Source organism: Electrophorus electricus, chromosome 16, assembly GCF_013358815.1.
Source record: "Electrophorus electricus isolate fEleEle1 chromosome 16, fEleEle1.pri, whole genome shotgun sequence".
In the NCBI taxonomy this organism is placed as follows: Eukaryota; Metazoa; Chordata; class Actinopteri; order Gymnotiformes; family Gymnotidae; genus Electrophorus; species Electrophorus electricus.
The window spans coordinates 11,179,219-11,196,922 of NC_049550.1; the positions used below are offsets into that span (position 1 = coordinate 11,179,219).

At 42.3% G+C, this 17,704-nt stretch overlaps 1 protein-coding gene across 4 annotated transcripts in view; it reads left to right on the forward strand.

Moving 5' to 3' along the window:
- Positions 1-301: 301 nt before the first annotated feature.
- The window catches only part of nlgn4xa (neuroligin 4 X-linked a), a 61,075-nt gene continuing 43,672 nt past the window's right edge, over positions 302-17,704 (forward strand). Inside the window, exons 1-3 of one of the 4 annotated variants that reach the window (XM_027010121.2) lie at positions 302-634; positions 7,208-7,941; positions 14,012-14,074. In XM_027010121.2, the coding sequence (XP_026865922.1) occupies positions 7,479-7,941; positions 14,012-14,074 (526 nt within the window). In that variant the 5' untranslated portion in view covers positions 302-634; positions 7,208-7,478. Of the gene's footprint in view, positions 635-707; positions 787-7,207; positions 7,942-14,011; positions 14,075-17,704 lie in introns of those variants that run through there. The other 3 variants (XM_027010097.2, XM_027010114.2, XM_027010105.2) reach the window with 3 other exon arrangements.

Consider the following 17,704-nt stretch of genomic DNA (forward strand, 5'->3'; position numbering starts at 1 on the left):
ACCCATACAAAATCAATTGAGTAGTATGTGCGTACGGAGAGTAAGAAGAGCCCATGGCACATTTCCGTCTAAATCACAGCTGGCGTTAGCCGTGCTCTATGTGAAGTTAAAAGTATTTCGCAGCTGGTTAACGGTGATGGAGTGAATGCGGCAATCTATTGGCTGTAGGCTTTGTAAATTTCACTCAGTGCAGTCCAATGGCAACTAGCAACTAGAGAGAGAGAGAGACAGTGAGAGAGAGAGAGAGAGAGAGAGAGAGAGAGAGAGAGAGAGAGAGAGAGAGAGAGAGGAGCGACGGGTACAGCTTTGGTGTCTCTCCCTTTAATCTTTTCTTTCCCGCCCCGCGCTCTCTCTCTTTTTCACTCCATGGCAATCAGCATCTCTACAGTTTAATTCTCTGCAGTGACTAAGGTAAATGAAGGTAAGGAATTACCTTAATTTATATGGGTCATCTACAACTGAAAAGAACCCTGGCTATCACCTCTCTTCTTCGGACTGTAATATCGGGCTGGATTTTTACGGGGGCAGAACGGAGTTGCATTTTCTCCCTTAATGTGGCACATACATGTTGTTGACCGTATCCCATGAAGTCCTTGCGGCGAGGAAAGAGTCATGCAATGCAGACATCGTAAAGGTAAGAAAGGAGAGCAGCCGTGTACGTAAAAGTGTTTTATTTCTGCTTATGCGGACTTATACTGTTTGCATAGCGCGGCGAACACGCTTGTTTAAGATGGTATTCTAAATCTCAGCCGGACCAGCGGTGCGGACATTTTGCGGTGAACGTTGGTGAGCGCTCCGTTTTTCTTCTTCTTTTTTTGGCCAAAAAGTGCAACCTGTTTATGAGAATGTGGACTGATACATACACGAGTAATTATAGACACGACGGGGTTTTTTTCTGTTAAGAAAAGAACATAGAATATTTCTAAGCGAAAGACTTCTCTGTTCTCCAGTAAACGTGAAATGGGGAATATGTTTGTTTGCAATATGTTTGTAGAAGTCAATTTCAAATAGAGGGTCAGGTTTGTGCCGTGAGTCACAGTAAAAACATATGCGCAGTTGGAATAGTCGGCAATGGTGGAAAATTAGCTTTTTGACAGCCGGTTTAGTAAAAGTACAGGATATGTTTTAGGACAGACGCTTACCTCCGGCTAAGCAGAGCTTCGTGACACAGTACAATAGCCTGTTTCACGGAACAGACTAAATTCTGACACTAGTGCTATTTTCGTGTGTGACGCTCTATTGATACGCAGTACACAGACGGGCGAGCGTATGGATGCGAGGAAGCCGTTAAGACGTAAGGTTTGAACTCTTAAGTGTTGCCTGCGAACCGAAGATGGGGAAGATGTGGCGCAACAGCATCTTGACTCAAAAGTATCCCTCGTGCAAAAATCCATGGACGGCTGCATAGTCAAACATCAGTCGGCCGAGAAAAGCGCTTTCAAACTTCGCCGCTGAAGATTGGCGTACGTCGTGCGTTTTGTATAGCCAGTAATGTACTGTCATAGTTCAAAACGCAGCATCCTCTAAGGAAAATGAGATATGTCCGGCCTGGTTCTGTCTATCTGACTGCACTCCCGAACCGCTGCCCCGCTAGTTCGGCACTGAACCGCAAGGTGGTACTGTGTACATCTCCTACATATGCGCGCTTTTGGGAGACAACACGGTGGTACGAGGGCATCTCTCTGGAACAGTGCAAACGTCTTAACATTCTTTCTCACGCATTATCTCACGAATGATCGGTTATCGATATGCTGATACCTGTTCTCTTATGTTTAGGCATAAATTAGAATATAGAATACAGTCCGGACAAGGAACAGTTGTGGTGCATCGTTACGTTCACTGTAGTTTAATGACGTGACCCTGTCTTGGAGGTTTTCTCTAGAATAATAGTGTTAAATGCGTTTTATGTTAGTTTAATCAGCCGCAGTCAATGAAGAAAGTCTTACTATGCGATAATGACTTAATCCAAAATGTCTTATTATGGGCCTCAAATCCCTCTCTTTCCCTGGCAGGGAATTGAAACCTATTGATTTCTAGTATTGCTGTGCAATTACTTCAAACATTGCAAAGAGACTTGTCTCCTGTGCGTGATTCTCAAAATGTGGCATGGGTTCAATACAACAAACCTTCGGTGATGTCTTATGACAGCCACCCTCTGGCTATCAGAATCAATATTTATTGTGATCCAGATCACAGCAATTGAAGATGCAGTTCAGCAGCTCTCTGATCTCTCTCTGCCTGTCTCTCTGTCACTGGATCACTCATTGCTCGTGTGCTCTCTCTGCAATCACCTCTGAATAAATCTGTGTCTCTTGTGGCTCTTTGGGGTTTCTGTCCACATTTGGGCAGTCACTAGAAAGATGGAGAGAAAGGTTGGAGGGGTGGTCGTTTAAAGAATTCTAGCTCACCTCTTGGTTCGTGGCCATGTTGAATAGTTAATACAAGATGCATTTGTAGCATAAGAATTGGCTCTTATTTTGTATGAAGTTCACCCCAAGGTCAACAGCAAATTTACAATTTGTTTCTTGTCTTTTTTCCTTTCGGAGGAAGGGTCATCATCCATAGTGTGTGAGTGTCCCTCACTGAACAGTCTGATGCCCCCCCAAGATTTTTTATAATAATTAAAATGCAAATGAGGATCCTGCACCTTCATTGAAATTCACATGAGTTATCAGGGGCTATCACATGGATGGCGAACGCTATCTTCTCAGTCCTTGATGATGCGTCTCTTTCTCCCCGGACTGTGATGGGTATGAGCGTTTTAAAGCAGAATGGAGGGCTGGCTATGGGTAGCACATTTGAGACTTCTCACTGACACTGCACACTTATCTCATTCAAAGATAAATGGATGCATGGCAGGCCTTCAAGGCTGCCTGTGACAGTGTCCAGAGACATAGAACACACACATATACACCCAGACACATACCATTTATTCAGTATCTAAATATATATCAAGTATTTCACAACATTTGACACTGTGAAGTGGCAAAGTGCTTGAAACTCATTGTCCTGTGATGCATAACATTCACAGCTGTGTTAAGGTCTTGTGCAGAAAGTTTGAAACATTACCACAGCTGCCCAGTGATGAGCTTTGACTGAAATAACAAGAAACACATGAAATATACCAGTTCTACATTTTGATGGCAAAAACTCACCTACAACTGCTGCTGTCTACACTTGCTGAGTACATTTGCAGTGTGACGAACTCTACTTTTTGAACATCAGCCCGTGACTAACATATTTTCCTAGGATTATTCAGTAATTGATGTGATTTACATAATGTTAACTGCTTTATGCACCATTCTCAGAACGTTCAGCTGTGATTAGCAGTGTTAGCATCTTTGGATGCCTTTGTCATTTTGACCTAGCTGTACCCTGAAACAGCAGCTAAAATGTATGATCTACTTTTATGCAATTTTTTAGCTTAGCTGCCAAACAGGTGCTTGGTCTTTTACATGGAGCCCATCCTCCTCTGCAATACTGGATCAGCGCTTACCAGATCCTTCTCTCGGATGCTGGCTGGCCCTGTCACGAGAAATTTCGGCTTGATATTCTTTAGCAAGTTTAGTTGGTTGAGCACGTTTTTAAAACATCAGGAAAAATAGTTTGCGTTTTTTTAAAATGTATTTATTTTTATCTCCTTCCTGCTCTGTAACTCAAATTACCTGGCTGGCCACCAACGCCCATCTGCCCAGACAGAAGCACACGTGAGAAGGATTCTGAACTGGCTGTTATTATTTTCATGTCATCTGGGAGGGTGTTCACTCTTCGGCTCCCAAGTGTATGAAGGGATTTGATGAAAAGGTGGCTGGGATAGTTCAGACTGTGTTTCATAAATAAGGTTGCTTTGAACTACTCCTCTGAAGATTTGTTATAGTAACATTCGGAGGAGAAATCCTGTTTACTTGAGTGAACAACCTAATGGGCTCACCTTCTTTCTCCAGTTGCTTTAATATGATAATCATTCCTTAGAGCTTATAGAACCAGCCTGGGCTTCTATCTGCATTTAATATAAGGTTTGAGGGTAGAAAGGTCTGAGCTTTAAGAACATAGGGGTCTGCATAACTGAGACCTGGCAATACAGAATGTATAATAGATGTCTTGCGAAGACTGATTGGAAAGTTGCCTGTGAAGTTTGGCAATTTCATAAATAAAAATAGACTTTATGGAACAGAGGAAAAATTTCTCAAAAGCAAATGCTTATTGGAATTCAGTTGGAAACTACTATTGGAAACTACTGTTTCAAGAGATGGTTTTAGTGTCCAAAGTCCAGAGGTGGCAATGCTTTTGTGGTTGATTTTCTCACATGACAATCTGTGTGATTTACAACAATCAAATGTTTAAATAAATGTTTTTCCTATGACTGTTTTGATTTATGGCAAGTATCCCAGTTTAATATAGCACTTGTCCTTTGTTTGAGCAATCAAACAGTGGTGAAAACGTATCCTCTGTCTGCTCGGTGCTCAAATTGTTGAGGAATTTATTAATGCTGAAATTAAATTAATTCTGCAGCTTTGCATTCTTGAAAAAAGACTGGAGAACAGCAGCTGCTTTGAACATAGCACAGCAGATGATGCTAGGAGGATCCGTTTTGCACTGATCTGGGCCTACCCTTTTGGCATGTAACAGTTAAGACTCAGGCAGAAGAAGCTGGTCTTAGATCAGACTTCATGTGATTCTCCTATGCCAAACAGTCTTTCTCATTAGGAAAATGGCTTCCTTTCAATGTGATGACATTATTACTAGTATGTGTGGAGGCACACTTGGCAAAAGCCACAAGGAATGACATTCGTGGCATAAGGGAGGAACAACATTTTCTCCCTGTGGCATAAGGGAAGAGCGGAATTTTCCCCGCCAATATGTTACCCCGGTTGTTTGTAGGACACATCCATGGCTGTTGTTCTGAGAACAGGTCAGTCTTTTGCATCATAATGGCTATTGCTGGGATTTAGGGAAATGATGCTGATCTATGTTCAGCACTTTCCAGAATCCTCCCCCTGCCTCCATCACTGCCAATATTGCTAATGAAGACATCAGAGAAAAGATGGGCTATTCCTAGTTGATTTATATAGAAATCGATCATTAAGCCCACAGAACCCAAGCTCACTGCATACTACAAACCAAGTAAATCCAATTGGCTAATGCGAGCTGAATGTGCATGATCAGTTCATATGATTTACATGCCCTGAATCCTCTCCAGGACTAAAGAGCAAAGTTTTTGCATTGTACAGCTGCGATGGAATCCAACCTGTATCTTTTTAGGATATTGTTTGGCAGTTTTGCATCAGATGTGCTAACTGATAACTGATGTCTATTACCACACCCCATGAGATTAAAATCAAACAAGATATTTTTGTTGAAAAGATGCTTAAAATTTAAAATATGTTCTGTGGTTATCATTTCAATTGATTAATTAATTAATTGTTAGATTGATTAATTAATTTTTCCATTCATTCATTCATTTACTTTGCATTTTTTTTCGAAATGACTAAACACCATATAAGAATTTTAGATTTCATAATTGATAGGTGTGCCAAGGTTGCTACACAGGGTTTAGTTAACATTTGCCCATGCCAATGTACAGGGACAGTTGCTTCATTAACAAGGATAGAATTATTTTCAACCAGGAATAATCAGCTTCTTGGCTGTGAGGATTAATAGTTGGGAGGATTAATGGTTATAAGGAGGTCAGGTAAATGTTAACTATACTCTGTTTGTCTCCACAGCAGACACATTAATTTCTCATAGGCTTAGATGAGATTAAATGACCTTGTGGATCTAGAGTTCAAGTGGTGGGTATATAGTATCAGCAACTAATAGCTATCATCATGCCACCGGGAAGCAGAGGCATATCCACAGTGTTGTGTCAGAGTCCATGTGGAAATGAGCATGTGTGGTGGTTACTGAGGTATTCGATCAGTTGTTTGTACCACATTTAAACTAGCATTGTGCAAAATCTGATATGCGCTTTAGTCTGTAGATCTTAAAATAGCACATTTTAAGCCTCTTTACTCAACTACAACTATGATACAACTACTACAACTTGCACAACTACTATATAATACTGAAAATATGAGTAAGATAGGTTTGTTTTGCAGTGTTTAGACAATGCTACAAATAAGTGCTTGGGATAATTTTTATCCTATATCTTTAATGAGCTCACCTTACCATATCTTCAGTAATTTCAATAGGTGTGTGTGCTGCATCACAGTCTGTATATTTTCCTAAAACTGAGGGTCATGTGTCTAAAAATGTTCACATTACACTGTGAAATTGTAACGTGATCAATAATGACACTGTTTGCACCCGTTAGAATAAACACTGATTTTTAATTCCCCTCTTTTCTCTCTTTTCCTGTCCAGCCTTTTGTCTATAGTGTTATATAATGTTTTAACTTTTTGTTAGTCACTCAGACTGACTAATATAAACAAGTACCAATATTAGCTTAAACCAGTCTTAAACTAGTCTAAAACCAGTCTGAAACCAGTCTGAAAACATGTTTCTTGTCTCTTGGCAAGTTGGGTTCTTCTTTCTTCTGAGAGAAATCAGCTTACTAGACTCCATTGATTTTCAAGATGGAAGGTTGAGTTTCACTTTATTCTGCCAATATCAAATAATGTTTGACTCTGATTACTTAGAGACTAATTTAGACACCAAAACAAACATTCAGTCTGAGGCTTTTTGAGAACTCTCCCCAAGATAGGATCTTAGATAGTGAGTTCCACTACTCCCCTGATCCTGATGTATTTAATTCCTAGTCATGGATTAGTTTGTACCTCAAGCAATATTTTTAGTGGAATAGATACCTTATGGGTAATGTTGTAAGAAGTTGGAAATTATTCTGTAACTGAGAGGTGGAAAAAAAACCCTGACACTATAATGAATTGATTGTGTTCTGTTTGTGTGGCAAATAATCTTTATGTAACATTTAATCCTCTCAGCTTTCTAGTGCTTATAAACTATGGGGTTTTGAATTGAGGATCATATTTCAAAATGGCTTTAGTTTCAACTTCAACCACATATTCATGTCTCTATAAGTGACGACTTGTATATGAATTTGCATGTGCATTGCAGATTTATTCGTATAACAAAATTCTACTGATTTAACTTTATGCCATCAAGTAAAGGGATTTCTCATTTTTTAATTTCTGTGTTTGTCAGTATTGTTAAACATAAATTTCAATGTATTGCACTGTTTGTCTTGCAGGCACACCACTGAGGATGGAGTGAAGCAGGAAGAGCAGTGACACCAGAGGACCACGACAGAGACAAAACCACAGGATAGTTACACAACAAGGTTAAACCTACAGCACAGGACCTGTCTTCCTGGGATGGGGGATTTGAATATTGGTGATCTGATTGGAGGGTGTGTGTTCCATCAGCTGTCATTCATAATCTGAGGGAGTGGTTTCACTGTGGCCGTGCAGGTGGGAGTATAGGACTATAGACACCTACTTCTCACCAACCTCAGCTGGAACATGTCACGGCAAGGAGGATTCACATGGATACCTTCGACTATGGCCCGACCATTAGCCGCCATACCGCGAATCTCTTGGATTGTGGCTGTAGCTGCTTGGCTAGCTGTTGCTCAGGCGCAACAGCACCCTATCGTCACCACAAACTATGGCAAGCTGAGAGGCTCAAAAACACCGCTGCCCAATGAGATCCTGGGGCCTGTGGAGCAGTACCTGGGGATTCCCTATGCTCTTCCACCCACGGGGGAACGGAGGTTTCAGCCTCCAGAGCCGCCCATGTCTTGGCCAGGCATCCGAAATGCCACTCAGTTTGCACCAGTCTGCCCCCAGTTTCTGGAAGACCGCTTTTTGCTTAATGATATGTTGCCTGTATGGTTCACCGCCAACTTGGATACCGTAGTAACCTATGTGCAGGACCAAAGCGAGGACTGCTTGTACCTAAACGTCTATGTCCCTACTGAGGATGGTATGTCGCGCTTTTCATTTTAAACAATGTAATCTATGTCATCCTTTTACTCTCTTTTCCCTTCTCATGTTTTACCTTTTTTGAGAGAATTGTCTATTATATTGTTTTTAGCTCAATGAGAACTTAGTATCTATAGTCATATGATTCTTTGAGAACCATGACTTTGACTTTCTCCTCCTTTTATTATCTGAGACCCTTCTACACCTTAATCCACTTCAGCTGTCAGATCTGCAGGAGTCCCATATGGCTGTACTAGATGTATATATATAAAAGTACCTAAGTAAGTTCAGTGAAATATCTTAACTCCCCAGAAAGCATTTCTGCCCACTGGCGGGCTCAGAACTGCAGTCTGCTCAGGCTGTAGGAACACATTTTAATGGAATGGTTTTTCAGTGGCAAAGCCCAGTCAGTGACAGCCCTTATGAAAACTAAATATCTTTTCACAGGTGTTAAAGGATACATAATTTTGTCTTCGATCACATGATGTGATCTTGATGTCAAGAAGAACTGAAAAGTTGAAAAAAATACAATGTGGTATGATCAAAGCATTGAGCACAGCACTTAATCCTGTGAAATATCTTGGTGCGAACTCTTAAATTCACTTTGCACCGATTGTATCCAACAATATAAACTATTACAAAAGTGTCGCAAAGATGCTGCTTTTATCCTATCACTTTATAATTTTCTTATTGTGTGTGAATGCCCTTGAAGTTTAAACCTGTGCTTATTATTGTTAACCGAACAGTCTTGAGATAGTTAGAGGTCAGTAAGTGATTGCACAGTAGATCATGCCTGGAGTGTTTGTGGGATTGGATTGTAAAATAGATTAAGGAAAGAAGGGATAATCTCAAATACAGGGTACAAGACGAAGAATAAGGACTCAGATTCCAACTAGTTCAGGTTAATTCTTCTTCAGAGACAGCTGCCACGTCTTCTTCTTCTGCTGCTGTCTTCTTAATCACAACACTGCACTGGTGAACGTCTCTTGGCGAGGTGCATCACGCCAGAAAGTTGTTTATCCAACCATGTGGCTGTGTGACTCAAGAACTAAGACTGAGGCCACAGGCTAGCAAGAAGAGGGCTGCTCTCTTGGTCCTGATTGGTGGGACAAGTGGGCAGTCTTCACCTTACCAGTGAGGAATATTGAATATTGTGCCCTTTGTTGCCACTGTGCCAGCTGTGCTAACCAAATGCTTCTGTGTACTGTTGCTACACGTCACTCAGCATACCACTGCAAGGTCCCAAGGCCGTGCTCAAATACACGAGGGAAATTTGAATAGAAATAATATAATATTCCAAATAGGAAAGTGTATTTGCTCAGTGCTGTCTGTCTGCTGAAGCGATCTGGACTGACTAGCTGAATTTTGAAGCACATATCTCAAAAGTTCCCTACTCCATTCATCTTCCAATTGCACCTTTCCCCTTCAAGTTCATATATCTGGATGGGGTGATCAGAATTAGGAGGAATTATGTTATAGATCCGAGGCTAAAAGATAAATGCATGTATGTTAAAATATTTCCAGGAGCTTTGATAATTCCGTACCTTGTCATAATTCGTCAGGTAAGATATATATGACTTGGGTGATATATGATATGGGTGTAATCTTGTTAGAGGTCCCTGATGTCTTGTTAAATCTCAGGCTCTTTTTCAGGGACTATGGCAGAAATTCCTCCACTGTTAGCTTTCAGATTCAGCCTGCCAATCACGTTTTAGCTCTCAAAATTGCCCTTTTCAAATCCCATGTAATGTGGAAGCTTCCTTCTATTTCAGGATCAGAGGAAGACTTAGGCTCCTCTCTCTCACACTCTTCAAGTGGAGAGAAGATTTAAAATGCCCTTTCATAGCACTGTCTCCTTTGAGAAGAGCAGCTGAGGTACAGGGCTACACCGCTAAACTGGGTTCAAGTTTCCTCTACTGAGCTTTCGCGCTGCGTTCGTCTTGGTTATTGCATACGAGGAGGGCAACATAACCGCAGGGACTCAGTGACCACTGGAGCAACACACTGTTCCCCTGCACCAAATCTGTCTTCATTTTGCCATTTGTTTGTTTATGCGTTTCGCTTTCTTGGCCATGTCGTCGGAAATAGCACAAAGGGGGTCGGGTCTGTTACCGAAAGCCCGAGCCGCGGTTTTATCTTCCCAAGCAGCAAGTCGTGTGGATGTAGCGGCACTGGCGTCTTGTTACAGTGCAAATTAATCAGAATTAATGCCTCCATCCGCGAGTGGGGTGAGGGCAGAGGCACTGTTCCATGCGAGGAGACAATGGAACCGCGGCCTCGCATCTACTTTTTAATTGCGAGCGCTCTCCGCTCTCCGTCTGACGTCCTTTCAAAACAAGCCATTCACAGACACAACGTGCCGAAACGGGAAATACAGCAGTCCTGATAAATCACTACATGAGTCACGCCCCACTCCACGCCTCCCTCCACACCTCCCACTGTAATACCCCCATGTGTAGATGGTCCTTATGAAGAGACTCTGGAGGGACGCAAATGTAAGACGTTTCAAATCGGCATGCAGCTCCCATATGGAACAGGCATGGATAGTCATTTCCATTATAGGTAATTTATACAGTCCCTTGCAGTGCAGTGGTCATATGGTTATTACTTTATACTGTTAGAAAGATTCTCATGATACATTTACATATGGAACCCGGTTTACCGCTACGTTAGGTTCTGATCTAATATATATGCCTTTTACATTTTTATTTGTTTTTTGACATTTATATTGCCTTAGTCATATGTTAACATATTTATTTTCTTATCTCTGATTATCTTTCAACAATACACTGTGTGCTCTCTATTCAAATCTGACCTACGGAGCCAAATTTGAGCCTTTTTTTTTCTTCTAATTATTGGAGTTAATTGGGCAAAACATGCAGCATCCTTGGGCACTTTCATCACACCTGACTCCTACATAAGGCAACTGTGGAAACACTTTGGAACTGTGAATAGAGGATTTTATCTATGGATGTATTGTCACTATACCATTACACTATAGCATTCTGACTGTCACATGCAATATATTAAAATATATTATTTCCTTCATCTGATCAAAAGTTTAAAGTTAATTAAAAACTGGCCTGTACTACTTTTGCTGAAATTATTTGTTTCTGGAATCATGCAAATGCCATGATTTATTCAAACATCCTCAGAACATTTATGTGGAGTATCTGATTTATTAAAACATCCATAGAGCATTTGTGTGGAGCATTTCTGATGCTTAGAATTCTTGCATCAGACAATAAAAATGTAGGTGATTTGCTAGAAGGCTCATTTGCACGTTTCTGTGATGTCATAAAGCTGCAACATGCAAATGTGAAATATGTTGTGATAACAATTAACAATGTATATTTATTTGCTCCAATTCATGTTTCATAAATTTAGTGTTCTGGAAGGTTCATTAAAACTGTGAACAGTTTGGGCTTTGAAACTAAAGGTATTCCAGCATATATGTATACTGGAATCAAATACACATAAAAAAAGACTTGCAGTGGCTTTGTAATATAATCAACCATTTTGAGGAGAGCACACTTAGAATGTAATCTAGAAAGGTCTCTGGCCGAACTTCTAGGCCAAGTCTGAGGTGTTGGTGCAGTAACTGTCAGGTGTCTGGGTGGATGTGTGGGAGTGATTGGATGTAAAACTGGATGGGAGTGTGGAGGCTGTTTGTGCACCTGTCTGACAGACAGCTAGCTTCACCTAAAATGGTGAAGAGGGTAGGGGGTGGTGCATAGCAAGCAATCCCTCCATAACACATAGTCACGTGTCGAGTGTCCTCAAACACATACACACGTATTAGAAAAAAAACATTTGGATATAAGGTAGAAATTACAACCCATCTGATGCCATGAACAGTTTGTGCCAGTCTTTATCACTTCATCGATGTTGCGTTTCTGACCGTAAGGTTGCTGTTGGCTGGATATTTTTATGTGGCAGACCAATCTAAACCTAACAGTGACATTGACACACGTAAAAAAAACCCAATCCAGTACTTCTGGCCCTGACTCACCAATTACCTGCCCAGCACCCACTATCATGCCACTACTATGACAGTGTCACTGCTGTGTTGGTTCTCTACCAAAATAATACCAAGTGACCAGTGGTCCTGTGGCCAGACACAGACCAGTGCTGAACCAGGATAGATGGTGGCTGATAAACTGAGCTACTGTCTGGAACTGTACACTTCTAAAATACATCTATTAGAAGTGCCTAATGACGTGGCTCATAATCACAGATGCAAGGCAGGTGTTTTTAAAAAATGGGTGGTGAGGGCGTATACATACATACAATCTTCTTTTTCAAGTATTTCCTCTTTCATAGAGGTCACGGAGGTATTTTTAGATGCCAGTGACTGATGCATCCCTATACCGTTTCATTGGCTTGGTTTAATTATCAACAAGAACAAACAGCCAACTGCGATCGATTTGGCTCAGATCAATTCATGCAGGGCCTGGAGAAAGCACTGCTTCCCAAACGCATATCCACAAGGCTGGGGATGCTACCATCTCCGTTACTGAGTCATCGATGGGTGATGTCATAACCCTCACCCAGAGCAGCGTTTGTCAAAGTGCTGCCATGCGTACAGACTGTGGAGCTCTGCACGCCTCCGTCTGGTGGGCAGTGACGCGAGTCTTAGCCTAGACATGGATGAGCTCAGAGAATGGCAAAAGAGTGCTCGTCTGTGAAGTGCTCCTCGTGGCCAGTTGTGACTCAGTTGTGACTCCCCACCCCCCAAACCCTGTTCTTATGTATGGGTAAAAGTGCTGTCATTTCTTTTCATTTGTTTTTGGGTATGGATGCAAATGGGCGTTTGAGTCATCAGTAGGCTGCAAGGACTAACTTCATGGTGGTTTTACAGCAGCTAGGAGCAATGCGTGCATTAGCCACAAAGCCAGCTGACCGCTGTTCGCTTTGTCTCCATTTTGTCCTCTTTTTACTTTTTAAAGTGACCTCATGTTGAGGTACTTCCTGAAAGAATGTTCAATAATAAGGTCCGACCTTCGCTTGACCACCTCCTGGTAAGGTTGTGAGGGGCTTGACCGCCGGGTGCTTGTGGTGTTTGCAGAGGATGTGCAGTACATGCTCAAGCCACCGATTTTAGCTGCCTCTGTGTGAACACGTTTGACATTCAGCAGTCCTGTGCAAACTCTCATTACAAAGACCTTGGTGCGTTTGGCATGTGTGCCAACCTAAAGACCTTACGCAGTGTCATATGTTTAAAAGAAAATTTCACCCTAATGTGGCTAATATGAGAATTTCATGCTAGCATGCTAATATGATAACCAGAAGCATACAGATTTTTGCGTGAAATATTAATGTGAAGCCTAGATCAGAGAATGGTCATACTGTGACGTGCTCATCACCATTCCAGCTGTCCAAGGAAACTGTTTTTTTTTTTTTGGGGGTCTAGGGTGAATAGTGAGCTAGACCCATTGGTATTTTTCCATGCTAGTAAAATATTGGTGAAGCATTACTCCTTTTTTTGAAGGTCACTGTTTTTGCAGTAGCCAAACACAGCCAGCTAGTTATCCAAGGAGTAGTAATTCCTGGTTTTCTATGACAAGGTTCTGAGCAAAGCATCCGGAATATTCCCCTTCTCTGCCCGGACACATGTTTCCTGCTCCTGTGTTGTCCAGGTTTAGAATTGCCACAGATATCAGATGACATTGTGACAGGATCAACAAATGATTTACTGACACATCAGTAACTCAGGAATATGGAACGATGAATATTTATGGGATATCTCTGTGCATCTGTAGGCTCATATAGTCTGTATCTGAAAAATGCTTATCTGAAAATAGGAAATATGATTATTGAAGGAATAATGAGGATAGGCATGTTAAACTTGGGAGCTCACACTGTACTCCAGGTTCACTACACAATTGATACAACTGAGCACAATCCCAAATCCTGTTCCTGCCAGATGAACGTGACTTTTTTTTGGTGTTATTACAACCAGACAATTTTCATTGTGTTTTGTGGGCTTTTTCTTTCTTTCTTTTTAAAAGTCTGTTTTAAAAGTCTGTTCCCCATTTATCCGCTGTGTATTTTTCTCCTGTTGTTAACAGTAGGAGCCAACACATACAATCAAGGCGATGATTTCACCAGTAATGAGGGTGGCGAAGACAAAGGTATTTTTTTCTGTCTTTTTTCCTGTTTTTATTTTTTCCTAAAACAAACAAACAAACAAACAAACAAAAAACGGCCTGACAAAGCCTGATACTCATGCATGACAACAAAATCTACAGGTTTTTTTTTTGTCCTTTTTGTGGATCTTAATTTATTTTGGGTTTCCCATTTTTTCCTCTCCCGAGGTGCATATGCAACACCTGGCTCTTCCCAGTTTTTATTATTATGTTTCTTAAAACCTCTTTCTTCTTTGGAGATACTGAGCACAGAGTCGGAGGGCTGTGTATAATATCCGTGTTCACCTTATGAACGTGGTATTAAAAAATACATCCGCTTATATAAACATTTCTTGTGAGCTTTTTTGCCAGCTCTCACTTCGACACTCCCTTCCCCTAGTGCTGCAAAGTGAAAGATGTTCCCAGACATCTGCATGCCTTTTCTCTGCCTCCTCAGAGAACTGATTAAGCAACCATGTAGCCCCTCTTGCTTTCTCTTTCTCTGTTGTACCCCACCCTTCCTTGCTTTCATTGCTCGGTGAAGCATGACCACTAACCTGTGCTGTGTCGATAAAGCGGATCTGTTCGTTTGTAACTCCTTCCATGGGCCACGTCTGATAAACGATGGCTTTGGCCATAATTTTGTGAGGCCCCACACTCTGAAGAATCTCCGTGGTAGTGGTTCTTGGAGGAAAAGTAATTTTAAAGCCCAGAAAGTGCAAGTTTTTATGTAGAGTCGTCACAGTTCTATACAGGCTTGTTTGTTAATGATAACTGGTGATGCATGGTGAATGAACACATTAAAGGTAGGTTGCCTGCTTATATAGGATTTTGTTTTAATTGACAGTTAGCATTTACATGTGTGTTTCTTTTTTTTTTTTTTTTAGCAAACAGTTTTGGTACCTTCTCAAATAAAAACCTGGGCTCAAATAGTAACTTACATGTACTGGTTTTCTACAGATGCAATTTGCTTATATGCAAACATGTCTGGCTGAGGTATGTAAGTCCTAGGGATCTTGGAAAAAAGGACCCACAGCAAGGTTGTAACCTACATTCACATAGAACATAAAAGAGGTGCAGGGTGTGAGCTGCAATCTTTCACCTAGAGTTGCCTGTAATCGGGACAGAAATAAAGGCCTGGATGACCCCTGATTTACAAAAACCCGAATAGCATGGAAAAATTGTAGTTAGGCTGGTCTCTGGTTTTCCAGGGGACATCTGAGTGGGTGGGCTGGGTGGAAGAGTTAGTTTTGGAGGGAGGGCGCGCCGCGCTCGCAGTCTGCAGTGGCGATGAATCACCCCAAGGCAGTACCTATAGAGCTGCGTCAGCAGAGCGGCTCCGGCAGAAGCTCCGCCTTCCCCGCTCGGCTGCCTAATGCCTCCTGAGCTGGATCTGGAAACCAGGGAGTTGGGCGCGCCTCCTCCCCACCACCACCGCTGCCGCCTTTGGGAAACGCGCGGTGCTGAGGAGGAGCTCGTTTGAGGGCTAACGGCCGAGCGAGGGCTCGTTTCAGACTCAGCGATCGAAAGGATCCGGCGCGTCAGCAGCATCTTAATTGGTTTACATGCACATGGAATTGGAGGCCTGAGGCAAGAGTTGGACGGCTTTATTAGAGGGACGACGTTGAGCGTGCAGGTTTGAGGCCGGCGAGGAGACATCAGTAGCAGTTCCGCAGTCTGTCCCGGGGCTACACCCGGCTCCCCGTTTGAAGAGGCTGTGCAGTCTTGTGCCTGGTGATTATTCGTTTACGATGGCTGCAGGTACCCTTTTGGCTAAAGACCTCTGAAGGACATTATAGCAGAGGACGGAGCCAGCTCGCCTGCTGGCGGCTCGTCCGTTAACCTTACAAATGTTGCGTGTTGGTTACAGCTGGACAGACAGCCGGGCAAGCTGGGCACCGCCCACACGGAACTTTGGCAACCCCTGCATGGTCACTAGCAGCCATCTCCATACCTCCTCTACTAACACTTCGGAAATGCTGAAACGGATGGAAAATTCAGATGACCCCACTCTCTCTCGCTCTCCTGCCGTATAAAGATGAGTAATGTGTGTGGTGCCGTTCAGCGCATGGGGAATATATTATCCCACTCAGCCTGTCCTGGCGGTGATGAATGTCCAGGCACAAGCACTGCAGAGTCACCCCACTCACTCTACACTATGTCTCTCTCTCTTTCTCTCTCCCTCTTTCTCTTGCTTTCATGTGTGTATGGCCATCGGAGCAAAGGAGAAAGGGAATGTTTTTATTTCGTGGTGAAGTCCTACCAAGAAGGACCACTAACAGTGCTGTCTCTGCGCCCTAACTGACATCTGTTGCACGGGAGCACAGTTCCTGGTTAAGAGCGTCCTCCTTTGTCAACACTACCCTCTGCCCAAATGCCCAAATGCCCAGTCTTTCAGTGACCATATTCAACACAGAGATACAAATCTTTACAGCACTTTGACAACTTTATGACAGCACTCCATTCTCTTAATGCATTTCTGAAATGTTACGCCAGGATCAAAGCCCCTGTTGGCGATATGTTTAAATTATGTTTAAATCAGTTACAATAGTGCTCACTAAATTAATGCTTAATTATGATGAAAGATAAACATGGTGGAGCCCTGGACCTGGGAGCAGCCTTTTTATTTTTTCATAATGGTTAAGGTTTGGGGTTTGGGTGAATGAAGCTTATCAAAGATTGTCTTAAAATGGCATTTTCTACCCATACCGTGTGGAACAGGTCTTAGTTGCACTAAGAGAGTGCAGTGAATTGACCAAGAGAGTGAACTGACCAAGAGAGTGAACTGACCAAGAGAGTATTGATTAACTGTATTGACTAAGAGAGTGAACTGTATTGACTAAGATAGTGAACTAAGAGGGAGAACTGACTAAAGAGTGTTCTGACTGAGAGTGAACTAAGACTGTGCGCAACATTAAGAGAGTGGGCTGCACTAAGAGTGTGCTGCACTAACTAAAAGTGAACTAAGAGTGTAATACTCTAAGAGAGTGAACTAAGAAAGTGCACTGCACTGACCAAGAGTGCGTTATGCTAAGAGAGTGTGTTGCATTGACTAAGAGAGTACACTTCACTGTCTAAGAAAGTGCATTGTATTGACTAAGAATGTACTGACTAAGAGAGTGCTCTCCACTAAGAGAGTGTGCATGCGCTGACTAAAAGAGTGCTCTCCACTAAGAGAGTGTACTAAGAGAGTGATCTGCACTAAGAGAGTGTGCATGCACTGACTAAGAGTGATCTGCACTAAGAGAGTGTGCATGCGCTGACTAAGAGAGTGATCTGCACTAAGAGAGTGTGCATGCGCTGACTAAGAGAGTGATCTGCACTAAGAGAGTATGCATGCACTGACTAAGAGAGTGATCTGCACTGAGAGTGTGCATGCGCTGACTAAGAGAGTGATCTGCACTAAGAGAGTGTGCATGCGCTGACTAAGAGAGTGATCTGCACTAAGAGAGTGTGCATGCGCTGACTAAGAGAGTGATCTGCACTAAGAGAGTGTGCATGCGCTAAGAGAGTGATCTGCACTAAGAGAGTGTGCATGCCCTGATGGTCCAGTGCAGTGAAAAGCATCGCCATGCCGAAAGTCGTACACCAGTGAAGAGCTGCAAAACAGACGCCTTCGCATTAGCGTGCTGCCTG